Consider the following 20,041-nt stretch of genomic DNA (forward strand, 5'->3'; position numbering starts at 1 on the left):
TTCCATGCAGAGGGACCAATATGTAAGAATATTTATGGGTAAGAATGAACTTTTTTAAAGGATCTGAAAAAGACTAGTCTGACTGAAATGAAATGAATGTAGAAGGAATAGTGGCATAAATAAGGCTGCCACGTTAGGCTAGATCCTGCTTAGGTAGGCCCTTTGGACCATCTTAGATTTTATATCTGAATGTAGTAGAAAGTCATGGAAATATTTTTAGCTTAAGAGTGACATGATCAGATAAGTGTTTTAAAGAGATGACTTGCTATTTTGCCAAGAATAGATCAAAGGGGCAAAAACAGAAGCTCAAGTACAGCAACCTGGAATAAAGATGATGGTAGCTTGTATTCGAATTTGGTGATGAAACTGGAGAGAGATAAAAATTATTTCTAGAGATCTGTTATTTCTTCAACCTCAAAAATGGCTTTTTATTCAGAAACTGTCAATTGTTGGGAAGGAGAAAAGCAGGGTGATGATAATCATTGAGAGAATGTGTGCCTTAAGAATTATTTGTGGTAATTGCCTTCTATTATTTCTACAATTCTTTAAGTTCTTCTTGAAGTTAACAAAAAAGGAATCAGTTTTTAACTTTAAAATTTTAACATTAGGTTTTGATTAAAAAGCTTAAAATTTGTAATCTCATTTCAGTTGTAATCACTGCTTGCCTTCTCATTGGCTAGCCATGTAATCTTTCTAAGCCTCAGTTTCTTATTATAAAAGTGGTGAGTATACATTAATTTTTCTCAGGTTTATTGTGAGGGGGCCAATTTTGTTAATTTAAAGGCATTACAAAAATTTCATTGGTCACTAGTGAGATAAATACATGGCTTTTATTATTCAGGAGAATTTTAGTCATTTCTTAATTAGTACTCTGGGGGTTCTTTATTCTTTATAAACTAATTGTGGTGGTTTGAAATATCAGATTTCTTGAATCTAAGGATGAATACATTCCTATATATCTGTGTTGGAGTTGGTTTTTCTTTCTTTTTTTTTTTCCCTTCAAATTAACCTACACAGAAATTAGAGGTTTATAAAACAAAACTAAACTGTTCTATTGAAATTATTGTGGTTAGCAAAGAAAAAAACCTCAGCAAATACTGAAGAAATTCATTTATATATTTTTATAATCACATACTAAGATTTTTTTTTTTATGTATACAAGCACTGGGTACAGTCAGAAGTGTGGGAGGGTGAGAGAATTCACCAGAGCCAGAGAGGGGAACAGAACAGGCAGACTGATGAAGTACACTGCTGAGGGGAGCAGTGGGCGCAGCAGGAGAGGTGTGTCGCGGCATGTGGGACCTTGCCGTTGGCTGGGGATCGAACCGGCGCTGCAGAGGCTTCAGGCAACCTCGCAGCCCAGCGCTCAACCTCTGTGTCACCGGGAGGCCCCACATACTAAAATCTTAATTAAAGCATGTAATTTTCCTTAGAGGGTGGTATATGCCAGGGTAATTTGGTTTTCACATAGAGAATATTTTTTTCTTTTAAAAACTCTTGAAATATATATTAATGTTTACTTTTTATTGATACCCCATACTCAATAATATACTAAAAAATAAAACAAAAGTTGGCAATAATAAGCTTTCTGAAATGCTGAAAGTGAAAGTTCTAAGAATGTATGATTTTAGAACCTAAACTTTCAATATTTTTGGAATAAATATTTTAACTGATAGTTCTGTAGAATCACACTTTTAATTCTTTAAATGTGGTAATAAAAAACTTTTAATTATTAGGTCTTGGAGAAAATGCCTGTGCAAAGAAAAGTCAGGAGAAGTACCTTATAGCTTTGAAGAGCTCTGGACTTACATATCCTGAGGATAAGCTTGTATATGGTATACAGGAGCCATCTGCTGGTACTAGCACTCTGGCAGTTCAAGGTGTGTCTGAGTTTTTATTTGGACAGTGGTTACTTCTCTGTATCAAAATAACACTCAAACTTTATTCGCTGTTGAAGAAATTTAATATGTCATTAAAGAAAAGTGGAAGAAGTTGTAAAATTTAGAAGCAAAGAATGCATTTTTCCTAAATCAAATTTGATTAGTTTAATAAGGCTCTAGTTTTAACTCATGAAAAAAATGTATTAGTTATCATTTAAGAATAGCACACACTTTAGTAGCTCAATTTTTTAGCAAACCATGCTTAAAGCTAAAAAGAAAGATCTTTCTGAAAGATCACTTGTGGTTATTAAAATCTTGGTTTTTACTGGAAATTTCCTATTGATGTATAAACATATTAGGCCCAAATATATTGAAGATAAGTGTTGAACTCTGCCAAAATAAATGTTACGATGAGGGGTCAATATAACAAAACTTAGCTTTTCCTTATGTCTCAAAATAATTTTAAAATAAAGTAACATATAACAACTATAAACGGCAACTTTATTTTTCCTTTCCAAAGGTTTTGCAGGTGCAGCAGGAACATTGGGACAACTAGATTCTTCAGATGAGGTGAGGTTTAAAATATAAAACTTTTAAGCAATAGAATTTAAAAGCTTTTAGAACTATGCAGATTCTTGAATATTACCTTGCTTAAATTGGTCTTTTTATAGACAATGATACTGTAGCCCAGAGTGGAATAATTTAGCTAAGATCACAGTTATTTGATAACAGAACAAATATGGCAACTAGAATTTGTACTTGTTTATGATTGATTTCCCTTTCCACAGTTTAGAAGTGGAAATAGGAGAGGTTTATCCTAGGAAGATTTCCACAAGTTTACTCAAATTGTCATCATAATTTAGTGAAATTATTTTTAAAAATTTAGCTAAGTCTGCAAGAGTTTGTTAAAAGAATATGAAATGTAACTGCTTTTCTAATCTCATAATTAAGTTATACCTAACATTTTTTTGCTATATTTAGTTACTTCTAAGAACAATGTTGTTGTGATGACATTGGGAAAGGTTGCTCATTTTTAAAATAGACTTTCAAAAGCATATAAACATTATTTCAAATAGAGCTAATAATTCCATTTTGAAACTAGGGGAGGAAAATGACTTGTAAGAATGCTAATTCTTTTGATGTTAAAGAAGATAGATAATAGACATGTAATCTTAAATCATTTGTTGTGCTTTTTTTTTTTTTTTTTTTTTTTTTTACGATTTATTTATTTCTGCATACAAGAACTGGGGTACAGGCCAGAAGTGTGGAGTGTGAGAGGATTCACCAGAGACAGTGAGGAACAGAACAGGCAGACTGACTGAAATACACTGCTAAGGGGAGCAGCGGGTGAGACAGGAGAGGTCTGCTGCGCCATGTGGGTTTCTGCGCTAGCCGGCCGGCGATAGAACTCGTGTTGCAGAGGCTGTGGATTGCTTCATAGTGTGGCAGTGCTTGTTTCCAGGGAGGTCCTGTTGTGCTTTCTTTAAGGACCTTTTTCTTTTTTTAAAAAAAGTACTTTTTGTGGGGAGGCTGAGTGGCCTTTTGCGAAAAATGCTAGGTGTTGACTATGAATGAGTATATGGGCACTTTCTTGGCTAGACAGCCAGCCAGGAAAAAGTATTGGATCTATTTCCAATAGAAACTATAGAAAACTATTCCATGATGAAATGGTTTAATGATCCTACAGAACATTTTCTTATAATTTTCGATAGGTATTTTCTAGGGAAAAAAATAACAATCATTTTTAATTTGACCATAGATAGGTCTTCAGATTAGCTGTTAAGATTCCAATGGAGACTTCATTGTATTGTACATTGTGTTGTGATAACACCACCATATTTTATAGTAGGAGACTAGAAGGAGCTTTTCTTTTTTGTGCAGATGGGTAGATAAAGGGGTCTTTTGAATCTCTTCTTGAAGTAATGCCTAGGGAAATATCAGAGGATTTGAAAAATGGTCTTTCTTTTTTCATTACCATTGTTTCTAATCTGTTCTTCTTAGGTTGTCTCTTCTGTTCAGTCTTCTTGGATTCTTTGTTTCAGCAATTAGTATGATAACCATTTGTTTCTTAATTATGATTATGTCTCAATGTGAATATCATAGTAAAATGCTTTTGATGGACAACTTCGGAATACTTCAATTTAGCACCTATCCTCATAATGCACTATTTTTGTGATAGTAGCTGAGATATTTAAATGATATATTTCAGAGTTGATTAGACTCTGATCTTTAAATCATATTTTATTAATAAAGTTTTTAAAGTATTTACAAGTACTTTTGTAGTTTATCATGTTTTCTAATTGGTATAGAAATGGGGTCAGTTGATTATTTGAAAACTTAAGAATTTGAAGTAGAGTTGTTTAACTGTAAGTAGATTGAAGGTATGTCGATTTTATTTCTTTAAGAAAAACTTGAGTTTTAGTTAGGCAAACCTGAGTTTGAATCTTGTTTTTTTTTTAAAGAAAATTTTGCATGATTTACTTTTCACCAGTCTGTTCTGTTATGCTTCTAGTGATATCAGAGTCACCTAGAAAATAAAACACGGTAATATTACAATTCATTTAATGCCAGGTTGCAGCCATCAAATTAGCAGTGGTTATCATTGAGTTATTATACTATCATTTCTTGAGGTTGATCAAAGATATCTGTAGTTTCAGACATTTTCCACACGAAATGTATCATATAAATCAGACTTGGTTTAGCATTTATAAAACCAGACCTAGGGTAAGAAATAGGCCTGGGGACACATATATGGTCTTAACTATAATGAATGTTCAGCTTGCCCTGGTTATTACACAATCAAAGCAATGAAAATATTTGTCCTGAATTTGAATCTTCTCTCATAATATTGCTGTGCTTTTTGCAGTTATTTAGCTTCTGAACATCAATTTCTTTATTTAAAAAATGGTGACAATTCTAATGTTAGGATTAATTGAAATAGCATATATAAAGTACTATCATGAGCCACACACATATTATGCTCTTGATGAATGCTATCTATCCTAGTGCTTTATGTGTAGCAAGGATTTTTACTCATCTTTCCAGAGTAAATAGTTTAATAAAGCATGGTTTGAAACTAATAAAATTTATGTTTAAAAATTTAATTAGAAGATCATCTAAGTAAGCATGAATACACTATAGTTGTTTTGGAGACAATTCAGATAAAATAAAAATTCCCCTCTCCCTTTCCTAATACCTAAATACTCTGAGTAATTATAGTTAATAGTTTGGATGTTCTCCACAGACCCTTTTCTATTTTTTTGAAATGTAGTGTGTATATATGAGTAATTAAAAAATGTAACACTATTTTGTGTCCTTTTTTACTCCATTTACACCATAATGTGTTGTGCAAATCCATCTTTGTCAGTATTCTTTCCATATGCTATTTTGTAATATGAATATAGTTTATCCAATAATTCCTTCATTTCCAGTTTTTTATTTTAAGATGCAATGCTACATTTCTTTTTGTTCAGATGTGCAAATAGTTCTCTAAGATGTGGAATTAAACATGCAAATTTTAAATTTTATATATTGTATTTCTTTCTGATTATAAGTCACATACATATTTAAAGTGAGTGTATGGAAAATTATAAAGGTAAGACCATTACCAGAGCCAATCATAGAAGACTTTTAGTGATATAAAGTTAGGAAATTCGGGCCTCCCTGGTGGCTCAAGGGGTTAAGCACAGCACTAGGAAGCTATCCGCAGCCTCTGCAGCATGAGTTCGATCCCCAACTGGCCAGGGAGCTACCCACATGGTGTAGCAGACCTCTCCTGTCTTGCCTGCTGCTCCCCTCAGCAGTGTATTTCAGTGGATCTGTCTGTTCTGCTCCCCACCTGTCTCTGGTGAATTCTCTCCCCACCTCCCTGCCTGTACCCCAGTTCTTGTATGCATAAATAAATAAATCTTAAAAAAAAATGAAGTTAGGAATTTCTATTTTCAGATTGTATTAATAATTTATATATAATAGCATATTTATATTTATTCATCTATATATTACAAAGTTTTTGCTTTTTGGTTCTGAACACATTCTCAAATCTTGAGTTAGAAAAGTCATGTAATATTATAAAAACTAATGAGAATTAAGAGGAGGCTGTTTGAATATTTTAAAAATTATAAGAGCTAAAAGAGACATTTTGTCTTTATCTGTAGGTGAGCAAGCTGCATTCATAGAATGAACTGGTTCACTCAGGCGAGTGAATTCCATCTGGCTAGTGGTAGGGTGGGAAATGGACTCCAGGTTATCCTGTCTGTTGGCTTTTGTAAAGTGGATAAGCTAATGCTTATTACTAATGCTGTGCAGCAAATTCGTTCTAAATGGTGTGACTTATTACCCTTTTTAATGCTCATAAACTTTATGACTCTGGAATTTGGGCAGGGCTGCTGGCAGTTCTCACTTGGTTTATCTCATGTGATTTCTAGTTAGTTGTTGGCTGCAACTGCAGCCATCTGAAGACTCAGCTGAGCTGGAGATTTAAGTTGGCTTACTTACAGATCTGGCAATTGATGCTAACTGTCCACAGGGCTAGTGACCAGAGTCACTAGCCTCTTCAGCATGGTAGCTTTCAAGTTGTTGGATTTTCTGCAAAGTATATGGCTTTTTTCAGGAGGAGCAGCCCAAAAGTAGAAGCTTTAGAGCTTTCTTCTCTAAGCTAGCCTTGGAAGTTGCAAAGTATCACTTCCACTGTGTCTTATTTATTTGTAGTTAGTTGCTAAGGTCTGTGCAGATTAAATGGGAGGAGATGTAGATTGTATTTCTTGATGGGGGAGGAGCATCAAATAATTTATAAATCTATTTTCAGACTTCTACTACCAGAATGTGACATTTGCCATTCTTTTCCCTGGGTTCTTTGATATCTGATAATGACTAGTGATTATAGGTAGATAACATATCAACAGTTGATTATAGATTTTTGTATCTATTTCAGTAGTAGTTCTCTGTTGGAAAACTGTAACATGATAATCAAATACCACTGTAGCCAGAAATGACCATTAAGGATTTGAATTAAAATTAAGTTTCCTTAAGTATAATAGTTGTTACTATTGCATGTCAAGAGAATGAAAGCTTATATTTAAAATTATAAGATATTTTTAAAAGTTGACTTTTACCTTTTAAAGCAAAAGGGAATATACTAAAAATTTAATAGCATTCATTATAGCCTTAGGAATAAAATATACTTTGAATTAATAATAAAATAGTAAAATTAAGTTTTCTGCTAGTCTCTTCTTGGAATCTATTATCCTATTTTATTTTATTTTTATTTCTTAATGGGAAACATTTTATTAGGACCAGTGACCCAATGGAAAAAAAATCTGGGGCTAGGTATTATAAGAAACAAGTTAGTTGAGTTTTAGAATGGTTTATTTAGAGAGAAAATATAAGAATTTCCACTCATTCACCTAAAAACTAATGACAATATTTTAAATTTGTGCTCTACTTTTTGTTCTTTTCAAAGCAGTTTTATATATATATTAAAATGGTTGAAAATGCAAGCAATGATTTAATAAGGGATGAACTTCCTAAATGTTATTCAGACTTTTATAAAGCCTTATGCTTTTCTTTGCAACTATAGGCACAAGTGCTATATTTGCCTTTAGTGCTTATAACATTTGAAATGAAGAGCTGGATAGGGCTTAAAAATTGGAGTTCCCACACTCATACCCCACAGGCTCATGGGATTACTGAACAAACCTTTTTCATGATATAAAAAGGATGAGAAGAGTACAGTGACCCTACTCCTATAGAGAGGGAATTAGAACAGTTTTTAAAAATGTCATAAGTTAGGATGGGAAGGGGCCCTGAAAATAGTCTAATCCTACCATTTCCTTTTAAAAATGAAGAGATAGATTTGAAACTGTAAAGCAGCAAGATTTCTATTTGTGTGCACTTATTGTGGTCTACTAATTTTTATTCTTATAAGTTGTGTAGCTATTTGTCCCTGCTGTCCTAGAGTAAACAGAACATTATATACTGAGCAGAGCATTCACATGGCATTCTTCATACTACAACTTCTTATTCTTTTTTGGTATAAACCCATATGAAAGAAAAGTAGAAAATGTTATTTGTGCTTTATGAAAACAAAAAGAAAATATGAGCACATTTTATTGTTATGAAGTTTTAAAATTTATATTCCACGTTTTTGAGCTTAGGTTTACTTAAAACCATCAGACAATTAAGTTCAAATGAAAATTTTCTCTATTTATGCTTGTGACTATTTTTTGGAGAAAAATAGGATCTTTTAGATAGGGATAACTTTTCGAGGGAAGATTATATTTACTGTGGCCATTGCCATAAAGTGTCCATTTATTATGTCTATTTTCCAGGTCATTAATCTCTGTGACTTTGATTTACTTAGATTTTAATGCAACTGAAATAATTTGAAGCTTTGCTTCTTATGAAACTGTAAAAGTGTAAATGTTCATTGTGGAAAATATACCTTTAGTGGTACTATCCAGAGAACACTATTGTTTGTTAATTTTGCTTGTTTATTGCTAGTCTTTTTCCTGTGTACTCTTATTATAATTGAGAAATAATCACTTGATAAAGTAAGTTATTGTGTAGACATGCTCTGTAATTCTTGACTTCATTCAAGACATAATCCAAATGAATGGTTAAAACTAATTTTGTCAAAACTTGTAGCAAAAGGATTATTGACACTGAGAGCTGCTTTTCATAAATGAATAGGTAAAAGAAAAAATAATTTTTGGCATTGTAAGGTTTAATTTGTTATCATAAATTAATCATTATAGGTAGGTAGGAAGTCACAGAAACTTTTGGTAGGAGGGCCTCGGAAATATCTTATGTATTTCCTTTCCAGTGCAGGAATTGATTTTACAACATTCTTGATAGTAATCTCTGTAAATGCTTCCAGTGCTCAGGGAGCTTACCTAGTTTATGGAACAACTTGCTCCTTTGTTTGATTGCACTCAATATTAGGAAGTTCTTTTCAATACTGTGCTAAGTAGTTAATACACTTTCAACTTTCTCCTCTAGGATGATTTTTATCTTTTACTTCAATATGACATCCCTATAAATATTTGGCTTTAGTTATTTAATATTCTCTGCTCTACATACTTCTGTCACTTGTTCATTCCTTTTTAAAATTTATGTTCTTACTCAGTGTATAATGATGGCACATCTTCGGATAAGCATACTGTGCCTTTATTAAGGCCCAAAGTTTTTTGTTCATCTTTTAGTAGCAATGCTAGAATGTTGACAGGAGTCCCAGTGGTCAAATGAAATGTGCAGACTTTTTTTGCCCCTCAAACTTTTAGCTGTCAAGTTAGAGCTCCTTCTCTGCTTTATATTTGTAGAGTTGATTTATAGCCAGAAATCTCAGCTAACAGTGGCTTTTATCAATTTTTATTTTATCTTGTTGTTTTAGTCTTTTAAGATCTCATTTGGGTTTTATTTTTATAATCTGGTATGTTAAATATTCCTTTTAGCCTCTGTATTCTGTTTTAATATTCTTTGAGTATTGCCTTAACCAGCTATGAAATTACTGATTTCTTTTTATGGATCTCACTTTTTTTTTCATATTTCATAGTGAATCCATGAAAGAGAGAAAGAAAAATTAATTTGGCTGGAGAAATATGTAGATTTTGCAAGCAGGGAGTCTGAAACTTTTTCTGAACTTAAGGTGTTTAGGTCAAGAAAAGCCCAGAAAGCTATGCTAGTAGGTAGAGCAACAGCATGAACCTGAGGTCACTTTTTTGCTTTTTGATGGGCTCTGGTTGAGAAAGTATTTAGGAATTTATTTTACACATCTGACCTGCTACTAACACTACTGTTAGCACAACTGACTGTATCCCAAAACACTGCCATGCGTCACTAAAATGTCAGTTGGCACATATATATTTGGAAAATAGGAAAAAAATGTCAGTGTAACATCGAAGTTTGGGATTCATACATGGTCTTTCCTAGTTTAGGAGAACTGTGATGATGGGGTAGAAACCATTAGCTGTGGGGAAAAAGTTTTGAACTGTGCTATGAAGGGAGCAGGAACCTCTTCAACATTTTAAGACATGAGAAATGAGTAACTACATCCGTGCTCCCTCCCTAAGCGGAGCACCTCCAGTCTCACATTGGTTTCACTGGTGGGAGCCTGCTGCCTCTGCTCCTCTTCCCTCTGTGTTCAGTCAGCCTGCTTGTTTCCTTGTTGTGATTGTGGTGCAGTGTTGCCGTCCCTGAGATAATCTCAAACCACTTCAAGATATTTCCCCAGGCATCCAAATGATCTCCCTAGGTACTTTTGTTACTTCACTAATTACAAACTTGATTAGGTTGTGAGTGGTCTATCCCTCCTTATCTTTACCCCCCTCCCCAAGTCTTGTTATTTTTATCATAAGATTTTAAAGGAATGAATATATCACATGTGAACAGAAATGCCTGCATTTCTGTCTTGGGTTTTTTCCTAAGCGTATTTTAATTTGTTTTTATTACTACTTTTTAATTGTCAGGTCCAGCTTCTAATATGCTGTGCTTTATTTTTTAGTACTTGTTATGTTTATAAGATTAGGAGAAGTTTTATTTTTGCATATTGGCATGTTTAAGTGTCTTCATCAGGGGACTTCCCTTGTGGTGCAGGGGGTTAAGACACAACCTATGAAGCCCTCCGCAGCCACTACAGCATAAGTTCCATCCCCAGCCAGGGAAATACCCACATGGCACAGCAGACCTCTCCTGACTCGCCCGCTGCTCCCCTCAGCAGTGTATTTCAGTCAGTCCGCCTATTCTGTACCCCACTCTGTGTCTGGTGAATCCTCTTACCACCCCCGCCTCTGGCCTGTACCCCAGTTCTTGTATGCATGCATAAATAAATTTTTTTAAAAAAAGAGTCTTCATCAGAAGTACGGACTAAGTTTAATAGTAAGAATTTTCATCATATATTTTAATTAAAGTTAGTAGCAATAAAAGATTTTATTACAGCAAATACATAAAAATAAAATGTGATTAATAATATGAAACATGCCTATATTATATACTTGACATAATTTAGAAACATTTGTATTTGTATGGGTCTGTAAATTAATGAACAGGACCATATATAATATTAATTTTGTTTTTCTCCAGGAGGATCAAGATGGGAGTCAAGGTCTGGGCAAGAGAAAGAGGGTCAAACTTAGCAGTAGCACCAAAGGTATTTATATTTTGTGTTTTCCTTGACTCCTAACATGCTTAATCATTAAGGACATGTCCTTAGCCAGCTATATTGATATCAAAGCTCTTTAAAGGGGACCTCCCTGGTGGCCTAGGGGTTAAGTCCCAGTGCTGTCACTGCTATGGCCTGGCCCACAACCTAGTTCTAACAGGGGCGGGGGTAGGGTTGGCGGAACCTCGTTAAAGAGAGTCATGTTACTAGACTTGTCTAATGATGAAAAAAGTATAGTGGATGATTGTTGGGGACCTCGAAAACAGTAAAGCCTTTATTATTGGGTTTGTGTTCATTGTTTTCCTCATAAAATGTGAGTTATCTTATTTGACCCAGAAAAAATTTAGTCTCTTTATTGATTCTTTGGTTTGGATCCCGTGTTTTGATGTAAAGTTTTATTTTACCTTTTTTATAATCTGGGCTATGCAAGTTCTAAAGTAAAAAAGAACAAGCAAGGGACTGATGGAGAGAGAGAATAAGAATGAATAGCACTTAACACATATTAAGGGCTCAATGACTCAGTACATGTTTACTCAAAGAAGGAAAATAGATATGTCTGTAGTGAGGGAATACATTAGTAATGAGTAGTATTTATTGAACCTTTCACTATGCTAGTCATAGTACTAAGCATTTCTTGCATATATTGTTTCATTTAATTCTCAGTCTAACCATATAAAGCAGGTTTTATTATTACTGCTATTTGTGAAGAAATGGAGGCATGTTAGAGAGCACATTTAATGAGAGGTAGATGACTAATATAAAATCCTAGTGCCTAAACTCTCAACCACTGTTTTCTTGACCTTTACTGCAAGATTCAAAGCAGCTGGAGCTGGGAGACACAAATTAAGAAAGGGAGTGAGGTTGTATAGGTTTTAGGAACTGGGGTTGCAAGCAACCCCAGTTAAATTTTATGGGAGTGGATTTGGTTGAAGTTCATTAGCTATTTATAAGGCAGTTGATAAATGGAAAAGTCTGAAAAGACTTTTCTTAAGATGACTGGAGTTTTGAGTTTCTGTTGGTGGGACCCTCACCTCAGGGTAGACCCCCTCCTCTGCATTTATGTCTCCATTTCTAGCTTGTCTTGGTACCCACTAATAGCTTTTCTACAGTACTTGTTATTAGTTGGCAGCCTGTGCTCTGGATTTTTGCTATGGATTTCAAGATCTTAACATGTTCTATTTTCTGGGTTACTATGGTCTGTTGGAAAGTCTCCAGAGGTTAAAATATGATTTTGATGAAGAAAAGATTTTCATTTCTGGTGCTGATTAAGTGTATCTTATGGAATATTTAGGAAAGATGGAACAAGCAGGTACTTTGAAGTTGAGGCTCATTTTGTAGGTCTTCTTTTACTTATCCTGTTGTATTTAATTTGTGGGCTACCAGCAAAGTGAATGAAATTTGAACTGTGGTTATCTTGCAAGACAACTTGAACTGTAATGTAGTTAGGGCTATATCTTAATATTTTGGTTCATGTAGTACTCTATTTTCAAATCTCTCATCTAATTGTAGTCCCTGATTAAGCGCTGTCACTGAATCACCTTATTCATAGTTGACACTTATATTATCCCCTTGATGTTGTTGTATAAAGCTAGTCTAGAGCAATAGCTATCAAGATCATATGCTCCAACAAAGAATTTTCTAGTTCATTTTTAGGGAAAAAATAGAGAAAGAGGTAGTGAAATGATCAAAAATATTCAGTTCATCAAATACCTGTTAATTGTGGCAAGGATGCAGAGATAAGCAAGGAACAGCTTAAACCCTCAAAGAATAGAAGTTGACTTTAGAAATAGTTTTTCTTTTTTTTTAAGATTTATTTATGCATACAAGACCTGGGGTACAGACCAGAGATGCGGGGGGTAAATGGATTCACCAGAGACAGAGTGGGGAACAGGACAAACTGACTGAGACACTGCTGAGGGGAACAGCAGGCGAGACAGGAGAGGTCTGCCTTGCCATGTGGGTTGCTCTGGCTGGCTGGGGATTGAATTGGTGCTCCAGAGGCTGCAGACCACTTCATAGTGCAGTGCTTAACCCCTTGTGCCACCAGGGAGGCCCTGAAATAGTCTTTCTTGTGGGTATTTTTATGCCTCTTTGACTATCTTTACAGATAGTCAGAAAGGGCATCCATTTCCTTTTTCACCTATGTGTAAAGAGGGTATCTTGAGTTTAGTGCAAGTAAGTAAATCTAACACCTATTAATGTTTTCTGATATGTTTTCACCAGAAGAAAAAATGCTTCTGCTTCTATGTACTGGAGTAAGAAAATGCATTAGTAATTATTTTGTATGGTAAAGTTAGTATTGATTTATGAAGAATAATTTTAAAGAAATAGATAAATTATTGAATCCTATTAAAACTTGTCTTTCTAAAAATTAAAAATTTACATAATAGTATTTTTTAGTTTAAAAATATTGTTTAAAAATGTTGTTATTTGGGCCTCCTTGGTGATGCAGGGGTTAAAGTCCCAGTGCTATCAGGCTGTCACCAGCCATTGCTGCAAGAGTGCTATTCCTCTCCTTCCCACCCCGGAGCTAAACCCACTTGGTGCAGCAGACCCTCTTCTGCCTCACCTGCTGTTACCCCTGGCACCTGTGGCCTACACCCCAGTTCTTGTATGCATAAATAAATGAAAATAAATCTTTAAAAAATAAGTTATTAAATTAAGTATCATGAATATTGTCCTTATGAGATAATTTTTTGATACTTTAGATAGTTTTAAGGACAAGTAATTACTTAGTAACCCTCTTATATTAAATATAAGAATTAAGTATTTTGTGATTTATATATTCTGGAGATTATAGAAACCTACCTTGATGTTGTCAGTATTATTGGGGTTATTGAAGGGGTATCCTTAAATTTTAGATACAATCAGGTGCTTGAGGTTAATGGGTTATTAATTATAGTAAGCTTTAAATGAGATGAGCAACTTAAATCATTTGATGATAATTTTTTTTAAAATGCAGATCAGTCTATAATGGATGTTTTGAAACATAAAAGTTTCCTAGAAGAACTATTGTTTTGGACTATAAAATATGAATTTCCCCAGAAGATGGTAACTTTCTTACTCAACATGCTTCCAGATCAAGAGTATAAGGTATCTACATTTTTTTCCCTTCCTTTCTGAACCTTGTTCCTCTTTTTTTATCTTGAAATATATGTCTCAGCTGTGACTCATTTTATTATTTTGATGTAACACAGTGAAACAGCATTAGCTTCTTTTGTTGCCAACACATTTTTGCACAAAAAGTGCAACATGGAAGATCAGAGGCAAAACAGCATTCCTATGGGTTGCCTTTCTGCATGGAACTTGCAAATAAAAACACAATTGCATAAATGAATATATTTTTACAAATTGTATTAAGTTCTCAAAAGGAGAGGTACAGGGTGCTATGAGACTGTTTCACAGGGGCAGTTGGATTTAGATTGTGTATTTAGGGCATTGGAGTAGCAGGGAATTAGTAGCTCTTGGTCATAGTGCTAAAGACAAAACAGTTACTGACTCAATGTACACAGGTAAGTAGGTGGTGTCTATAGTCCCAGAGTGTCAGGACTCACCTGTTACCATCGTATGGTCATGAAAAAGTGCCACAGCCTATTGTATGAAAAGATAATAAAGCATGCTCTTGTTCTTATGGTATAAATAATAAAACCTCTTTAGGTGTGTTATTTTAATGTTGCCATTGCTTTGTGTCTTTACACCTGCTTGAGAAAACAACACAAGAATTTACTTATTACAAAGAATATATAGAGTATTGATAGTTAGATTAGTGGTCTGTTTTCACATCTAATAGGGCAAGATACAGCTTTTTGAGTAATCTGATTAACACACTTGTTTAGTTATGATGGTTTTTAGCTAAGACTTTAGATTTTGTTGTTAAAGTACATAGCACAGAAAAAAGATACATACTTTGATTTAGTAAGTTGTTATCTTTCTAAGCAAAGTGGAAATTTGTGTTTCTAAACCATGGTCTTGTAATTGCTTTAAAACTTCAGTAATTTAAAATGCCTATTAAAATATTTATTAACCATCAAAGTATTTTGTTATAGTTCCATAAAAAGGAAAATGTAATTTAAGAATATCAACATCATTGAAATTATTTTTTCAATTACTGTGGACACCATCACAAGCTAATAAAGTTTTAAAATACCAATCTGATATGTTGAAAAATATGTTATGAATCTCAGATTTAAACTAATGTGCTTTTTTCTTATTTAAAAATTTTACAGGTTGCTTTTACAAAAACTTTTGTTCAACATTATGCTTTTATTATGAAAACTTTGAAGAAAAGTCATGAATCAGATACAATGTCTAACAGAATTGTGCATATTAGTGTTCAGTTGTTCAGCAATGAGGAATTAGCTAGACAGGTAACAGAAGAATGTCAACTGCTGGATATTATGGTCACGGTGCTTTTATACATGATGGAAAGTTGCCTTATTAAAAGTGAGCTACAAGGTAAACTACATTATTTTCACTTGATTTTATGATTAGTATACTTTATATAACTAATGTTATACGAATAGATATAAATATAAAATAATATATATTTGTTAATTTTTGGAAATGTTCAGCAAAATTTAAAGAACCTTAAAATCAGCTATAGTTGTTACAAATAACTGTTGTTAACATTTTATTTTTTGTCTGAAAAGAGTATACTTATAGATACAAATACATACTTAAAAATATTACTATAGTGTACATGTAAAGATTAGAAGTGTTAATATCATTGCTTCACCATAATTTCTTTAACCATTTTGTTATTAGACATGTTTCTGTTCCTTTTTTAAATAAAAAATTTGTTACTGCCAACCCTGGACATTTTTATATGCCTAAATTTTATAATTTAAAGGATGGGATAAATCTTTCCCTCTTCCATTCCCTAGTGAGAGCTTTGATTTTCTTCTTTTGTGCCTACTGTGCAATTGATTCTCCTCAAACTCATATATTTGTAGGACCTCCTTCCAGTCTTAATCTCTGTGATCTTTTATCTTTACCTCTTTGCAATATTTATTACAAATATTAACTTGTAATTTGTTTTTTTTAGTATTTGCTATGTATTAGACTCTGTGTTGAATACAATTCATATGTTGTCTCAAATTTTTTAGTAACTTTCTGAGATTGGTATTATTATTATCCCAATGGAGAGTAAAGTTAGGTTATGTGCTATAGATTGTACAGCTAGGAAATGACAGAACCAAGAAGAACTTTGTGTCTCTAATGTCAGAATCTTTGTTCTTAACCATTATACAACTAGACAAATATTGATAGGACAGTGTCTTCACTTACTGGCATCTGGATCTTAAGACCTTTCTGTTCTCTGGGGAAGAGTGATCTTCTTACTGAGACTTGCCCTGTTCCACTTTTGTCTCCTTTTGCATATCAGCTCCTATTTTCTTTTTATATTGATTGTCCATCTATTCTCAGATATGAAACAGGTGACAGCATAGCCTAAAAACTGACATATGCTCAGTGCAGGGCATAATGCTTTATATATAATAATAGCTGGCTATTTTTGGTAACTGCTATCTTTGGAGCACTCACTGTACCAGTGCTCTTTTTCTCAACATTTTTAATGCTTTATCTGATTTAATTATTAGTAATTTCTTGGAGTAGACATTGTTTTCTCCTTTTTACAGATGAGGCAGTTGTGGCTTAGGGAGTTGAAGTTCAATGGCTATGATTTTATATGACTCTACCTTCACATTGCAGGTAGAGTTGGGAAATTAGTACAGCTTATTAAACAATACATCTCTTTTATTTAAAGGAAAATTTGAAAGCTGTTTTGTATTATAGTTTTTCTATCTTCATGGAAGATGACCTTTTCTTAGAGACTTAGCTTATATGTTGCTCTTTCTTTTAAAAAATAATATCTATTATCATTTATTTGTAGCAATGATATTCTTACACATGGAATTATATATTTAGAGGATTCACAAAAATTGTATTTTAATTTATAAACTGGAACACTTCAAAAATTTAGAAATACCTGTTCTTTTGAAAAGAACTATTTTCTTTACTAAGGGATGTAGCTGTACATATTATGTATGATATACATTTGGTCTTCAAGGAAGAATAATTTTTGGGAAATTATATATGAGTCTGCCTCCCAGTTTTTCTATAGCCAGCTTTCCTGCGAGAGTTTTTGTATTTGTTTCCTTATCTTCCATTTACTTATTAATATGCCTCAGTGTCATTCTATTGCTTTCTCTAAAATTATTCATGACTCCAGAGGCCACATGTCCTACTTCGCCCAGAATAGCTCCAAGTTATGCTTGCTGTTCTGATATAGTAATTAATACAATCCCCTTTACTCTCAGAAGTAAAATTTATACAATAAATTATATGGTCACCATTTCCATGACCTACGTTGTCAGGAAGCCAATGATCACATTTTCAGGCCATATCTTGTTTGATTTTCAGCAGAATTTCACATGCTCGATTCTCAGCTCTGTGACCCCAATCTCTTTTGTATTGATTCTTTCAATGTTGGTGTTTCTTGGCTTGGGTCCTGGTGTCTTTGCTCTTCTTACATTTCCTGTATTTTCTGAATCATATTGCATGGTCTTTAGTTGGTTTCTATATGTACTTCCCTTTTAATGCTGTTCGTCTGTCCTGGAAATTCATACACACTTTGAATTTTCCAGGAACTACATAGCTGTAGGCAGCAGTACTTAAGATCTTTAAATACAAATGCAATTTTTCTAGTAGCAAATTATTTTATTTCTAAACCAGGTTTAAAATTATCTTTAGCTGCTATAGTGTTTTGTTCCTCTTTCAAAAGTAGCATAAAATTTCATGACATTACTGGTTTTCTAAGAGCCTCATAAACTTTCCCCACTTTTACCTGAAGAGCTTTAAAACTACATTGAACATAACTAGTCACAGATTTTAAGACAGGATTTTTGTACTTTTTATTTTTTACTACTTTCTAGCCTTTGTATAAATTATCCTTTGACAATATTGGAAAATCTTGTCTATGTTGTTAGTAAATATAGGCGCTGATACAATGAAAATTCATGTGGCCATAGCAATAGCTGAAGATTTAGAGGAGAAAATCCTCCTTAAAATTTTTACTTTATTGGGCCTCCCCGGTGGCGCAGCAGTTGAGCGCTGGGTTGCGAAGCTGCCCACAGCCTCTGCAGCGCCAGTTCGATCCCCGGCTGCTCCCCGGCCACCAGAGGAGGGTCCCACATGGCACGCAGACCTCCCCTGCCGCCCGCTGCTCCCCTCAGCTGTTTCATAAGGCCTTGTAGCCTCATTTTTGCCACCCATCCTTTGCATTTTTTGTCCCAGTTAGTCCATCCTTTTTTTCATACTTCCTCTACTTAGAGCGTTATTTCTTCCCTCATCCATACCTTCTCTGGTTAATCCTAATTACTGTTTCATTCTGTACATCTGTTTAAACATTGCTTTCTCAGGAGAGTCCCTGAATTATTGGTTAGCTTTATTTGTTCTTACAACTTTGTATTTTTCCTATTATAACCCTTGTCTTCTTAGGTATTAATCTAAGTGGAGGGAGACTATATAAATTTTGATTAATTTACTTAATTTGATTAAAATAATAATTCACTTTATTCTCAGAGCTTGTAGAATACCTCGCTTTCAGTATGTGCTCAATATATATTTGTTGATGAATGAATCTCATTTAACACTGAATCCATTGCTGCTCTCTATATCTGTAGTGAGGAAAGTACCAGTTGGGTAAAAATAGAAGTTGTAATAATTTTATTTCATTAATGATTCCAAGGTGTTTTTCACAAGAACAGTAGTATTTAAAGCAGTGTCAGAAAAATTGTGATTTTGATTAATTATATTCTGCTTACTCACCTTACGGTTTTTTTTTTTTTTTTCCCAACCTTATGGTTTTAATTAAATAGAATGGTGATTCTTTTAAGGTAGATTTCTGTACATTTTCTTGTAAACTCATACTGTGTTTTTAATTATTTATTTATTATATCATTCTTGAATGGTGATACTTAATGTTTTAAAAGTTTAAAATTCCAACAACCCTACTCACTGTCCCATCAATTCAATGACTCACCAACTCCCTGTAGCAGTAGTTGTAGAGAGGGTATTTTCATAACAGGTATATTTAATTTGTAAACGATTCCTTACCCACTTCCTCATTCATTTTATACCCTGGCTCATGCTGGAGTATCTCGGTGCTATTAGGAAGCACGGAAAGAAAGCATACTTATTAAGTGGGTTACATTTAAAAATTGGGTAAAATAATTTCATGAACTGAAACCCGGTTTAATTTTTGGAAATTAAAAAGTACAGAAGTTATGTAAGTAGATGGTTAGTTGGAGAAAAGTGAGGAATCATTGAAAAGATATATATGTAAATTGTACATTTTAATTTAAAATACAATAATTAATGTTCACTTTCCAATCTTTTAATATTGGACTAAGAATTTTTAAGATATGTTTTCCTTGATTGGAATTATCCTCATATTTCTCATCTATGTCACATCAGTAAAGAATCATCTGTGATTTCTACTATTAGTTTCTTTAGAATAAGAACATAAAGATCTTTGTGAAGCAATTTGAATATAAAATCCCCTAGATTTTTTGTGAGTTTTCTCTTTCAAGAATTTTTTTAGTATTTTTAAAGGTATTTTTGTTATCTCTCAAAGCTTATTAACCAGATTTTGTAATAGTATTTTTTATACACTCATATTTCATTAGTTTATATAGAGATATATACAACTATACACTTCTAATTTAAATTTTATATTTATAATAAAAAGAATAGTTAGCATGACTATTCTGTGTTATAGATATTAATGTGTTTTACAGTGGGAATGGGGGATTTGTTTGTCTAGTGAATCAATTTGGAATAGGTTGAGAGGCTAATGCATATGTTTTAATTTCTAATAGTAAACATTTTGTATAAGTCTGATTTCTGCTCTCACCAATCCCTCCCCACCATACAATGTATTTATGGTTTGAAGATTGGTTTTTAGGCATAAAAAGTTAGTGTGCATGTGTGTGTGCGCTTGCGTGCG

The 20,041-nt window shown here is 33.4% G+C and overlaps 1 protein-coding gene and 1 non-coding gene across 4 annotated transcripts in view; one reads left to right on the forward strand and one right to left on the reverse strand.

Moving 5' to 3' along the window:
* UBR3 (ubiquitin protein ligase E3 component n-recognin 3) overlaps nt 1-20,041 on the forward strand; it is a 146,768-nt gene that overhangs the window by 29,527 nt on the left and 97,200 nt on the right. For all 3 annotated transcript variants that reach the window (XM_037523504.1, XM_037523505.1, XM_037523506.2), the window contains exons 4-8: nt 1,737-1,880; nt 2,401-2,450; nt 10,956-11,022; nt 13,997-14,127; nt 15,261-15,489. In XM_037523504.1, coding sequence (XP_037379401.1) covers nt 1,737-1,880; nt 2,401-2,450; nt 10,956-11,022; nt 13,997-14,127; nt 15,261-15,489 — 621 coding nt within the window. The remainder of the gene's footprint in view (nt 1-1,736; nt 1,881-2,400; nt 2,451-10,955; nt 11,023-13,996; nt 14,128-15,260; nt 15,490-20,041) is intronic.
* On the reverse strand, nt 4,574-4,703 carry LOC119256430 (small nucleolar RNA SNORA72). The gene has a single exon (XR_005127763.1). It is a non-coding gene; the product is annotated as a small nucleolar RNA SNORA72 (small nucleolar RNA).

This window comes from Talpa occidentalis, unplaced genomic scaffold (assembly GCF_014898055.3).
Source record: "Talpa occidentalis isolate TD23 unplaced genomic scaffold, MPIMG_talOcc4v2.1 talOcc4.3, whole genome shotgun sequence".
In the NCBI taxonomy this organism is placed as follows: domain Eukaryota; kingdom Metazoa; phylum Chordata; class Mammalia; order Eulipotyphla; family Talpidae; genus Talpa; species Talpa occidentalis.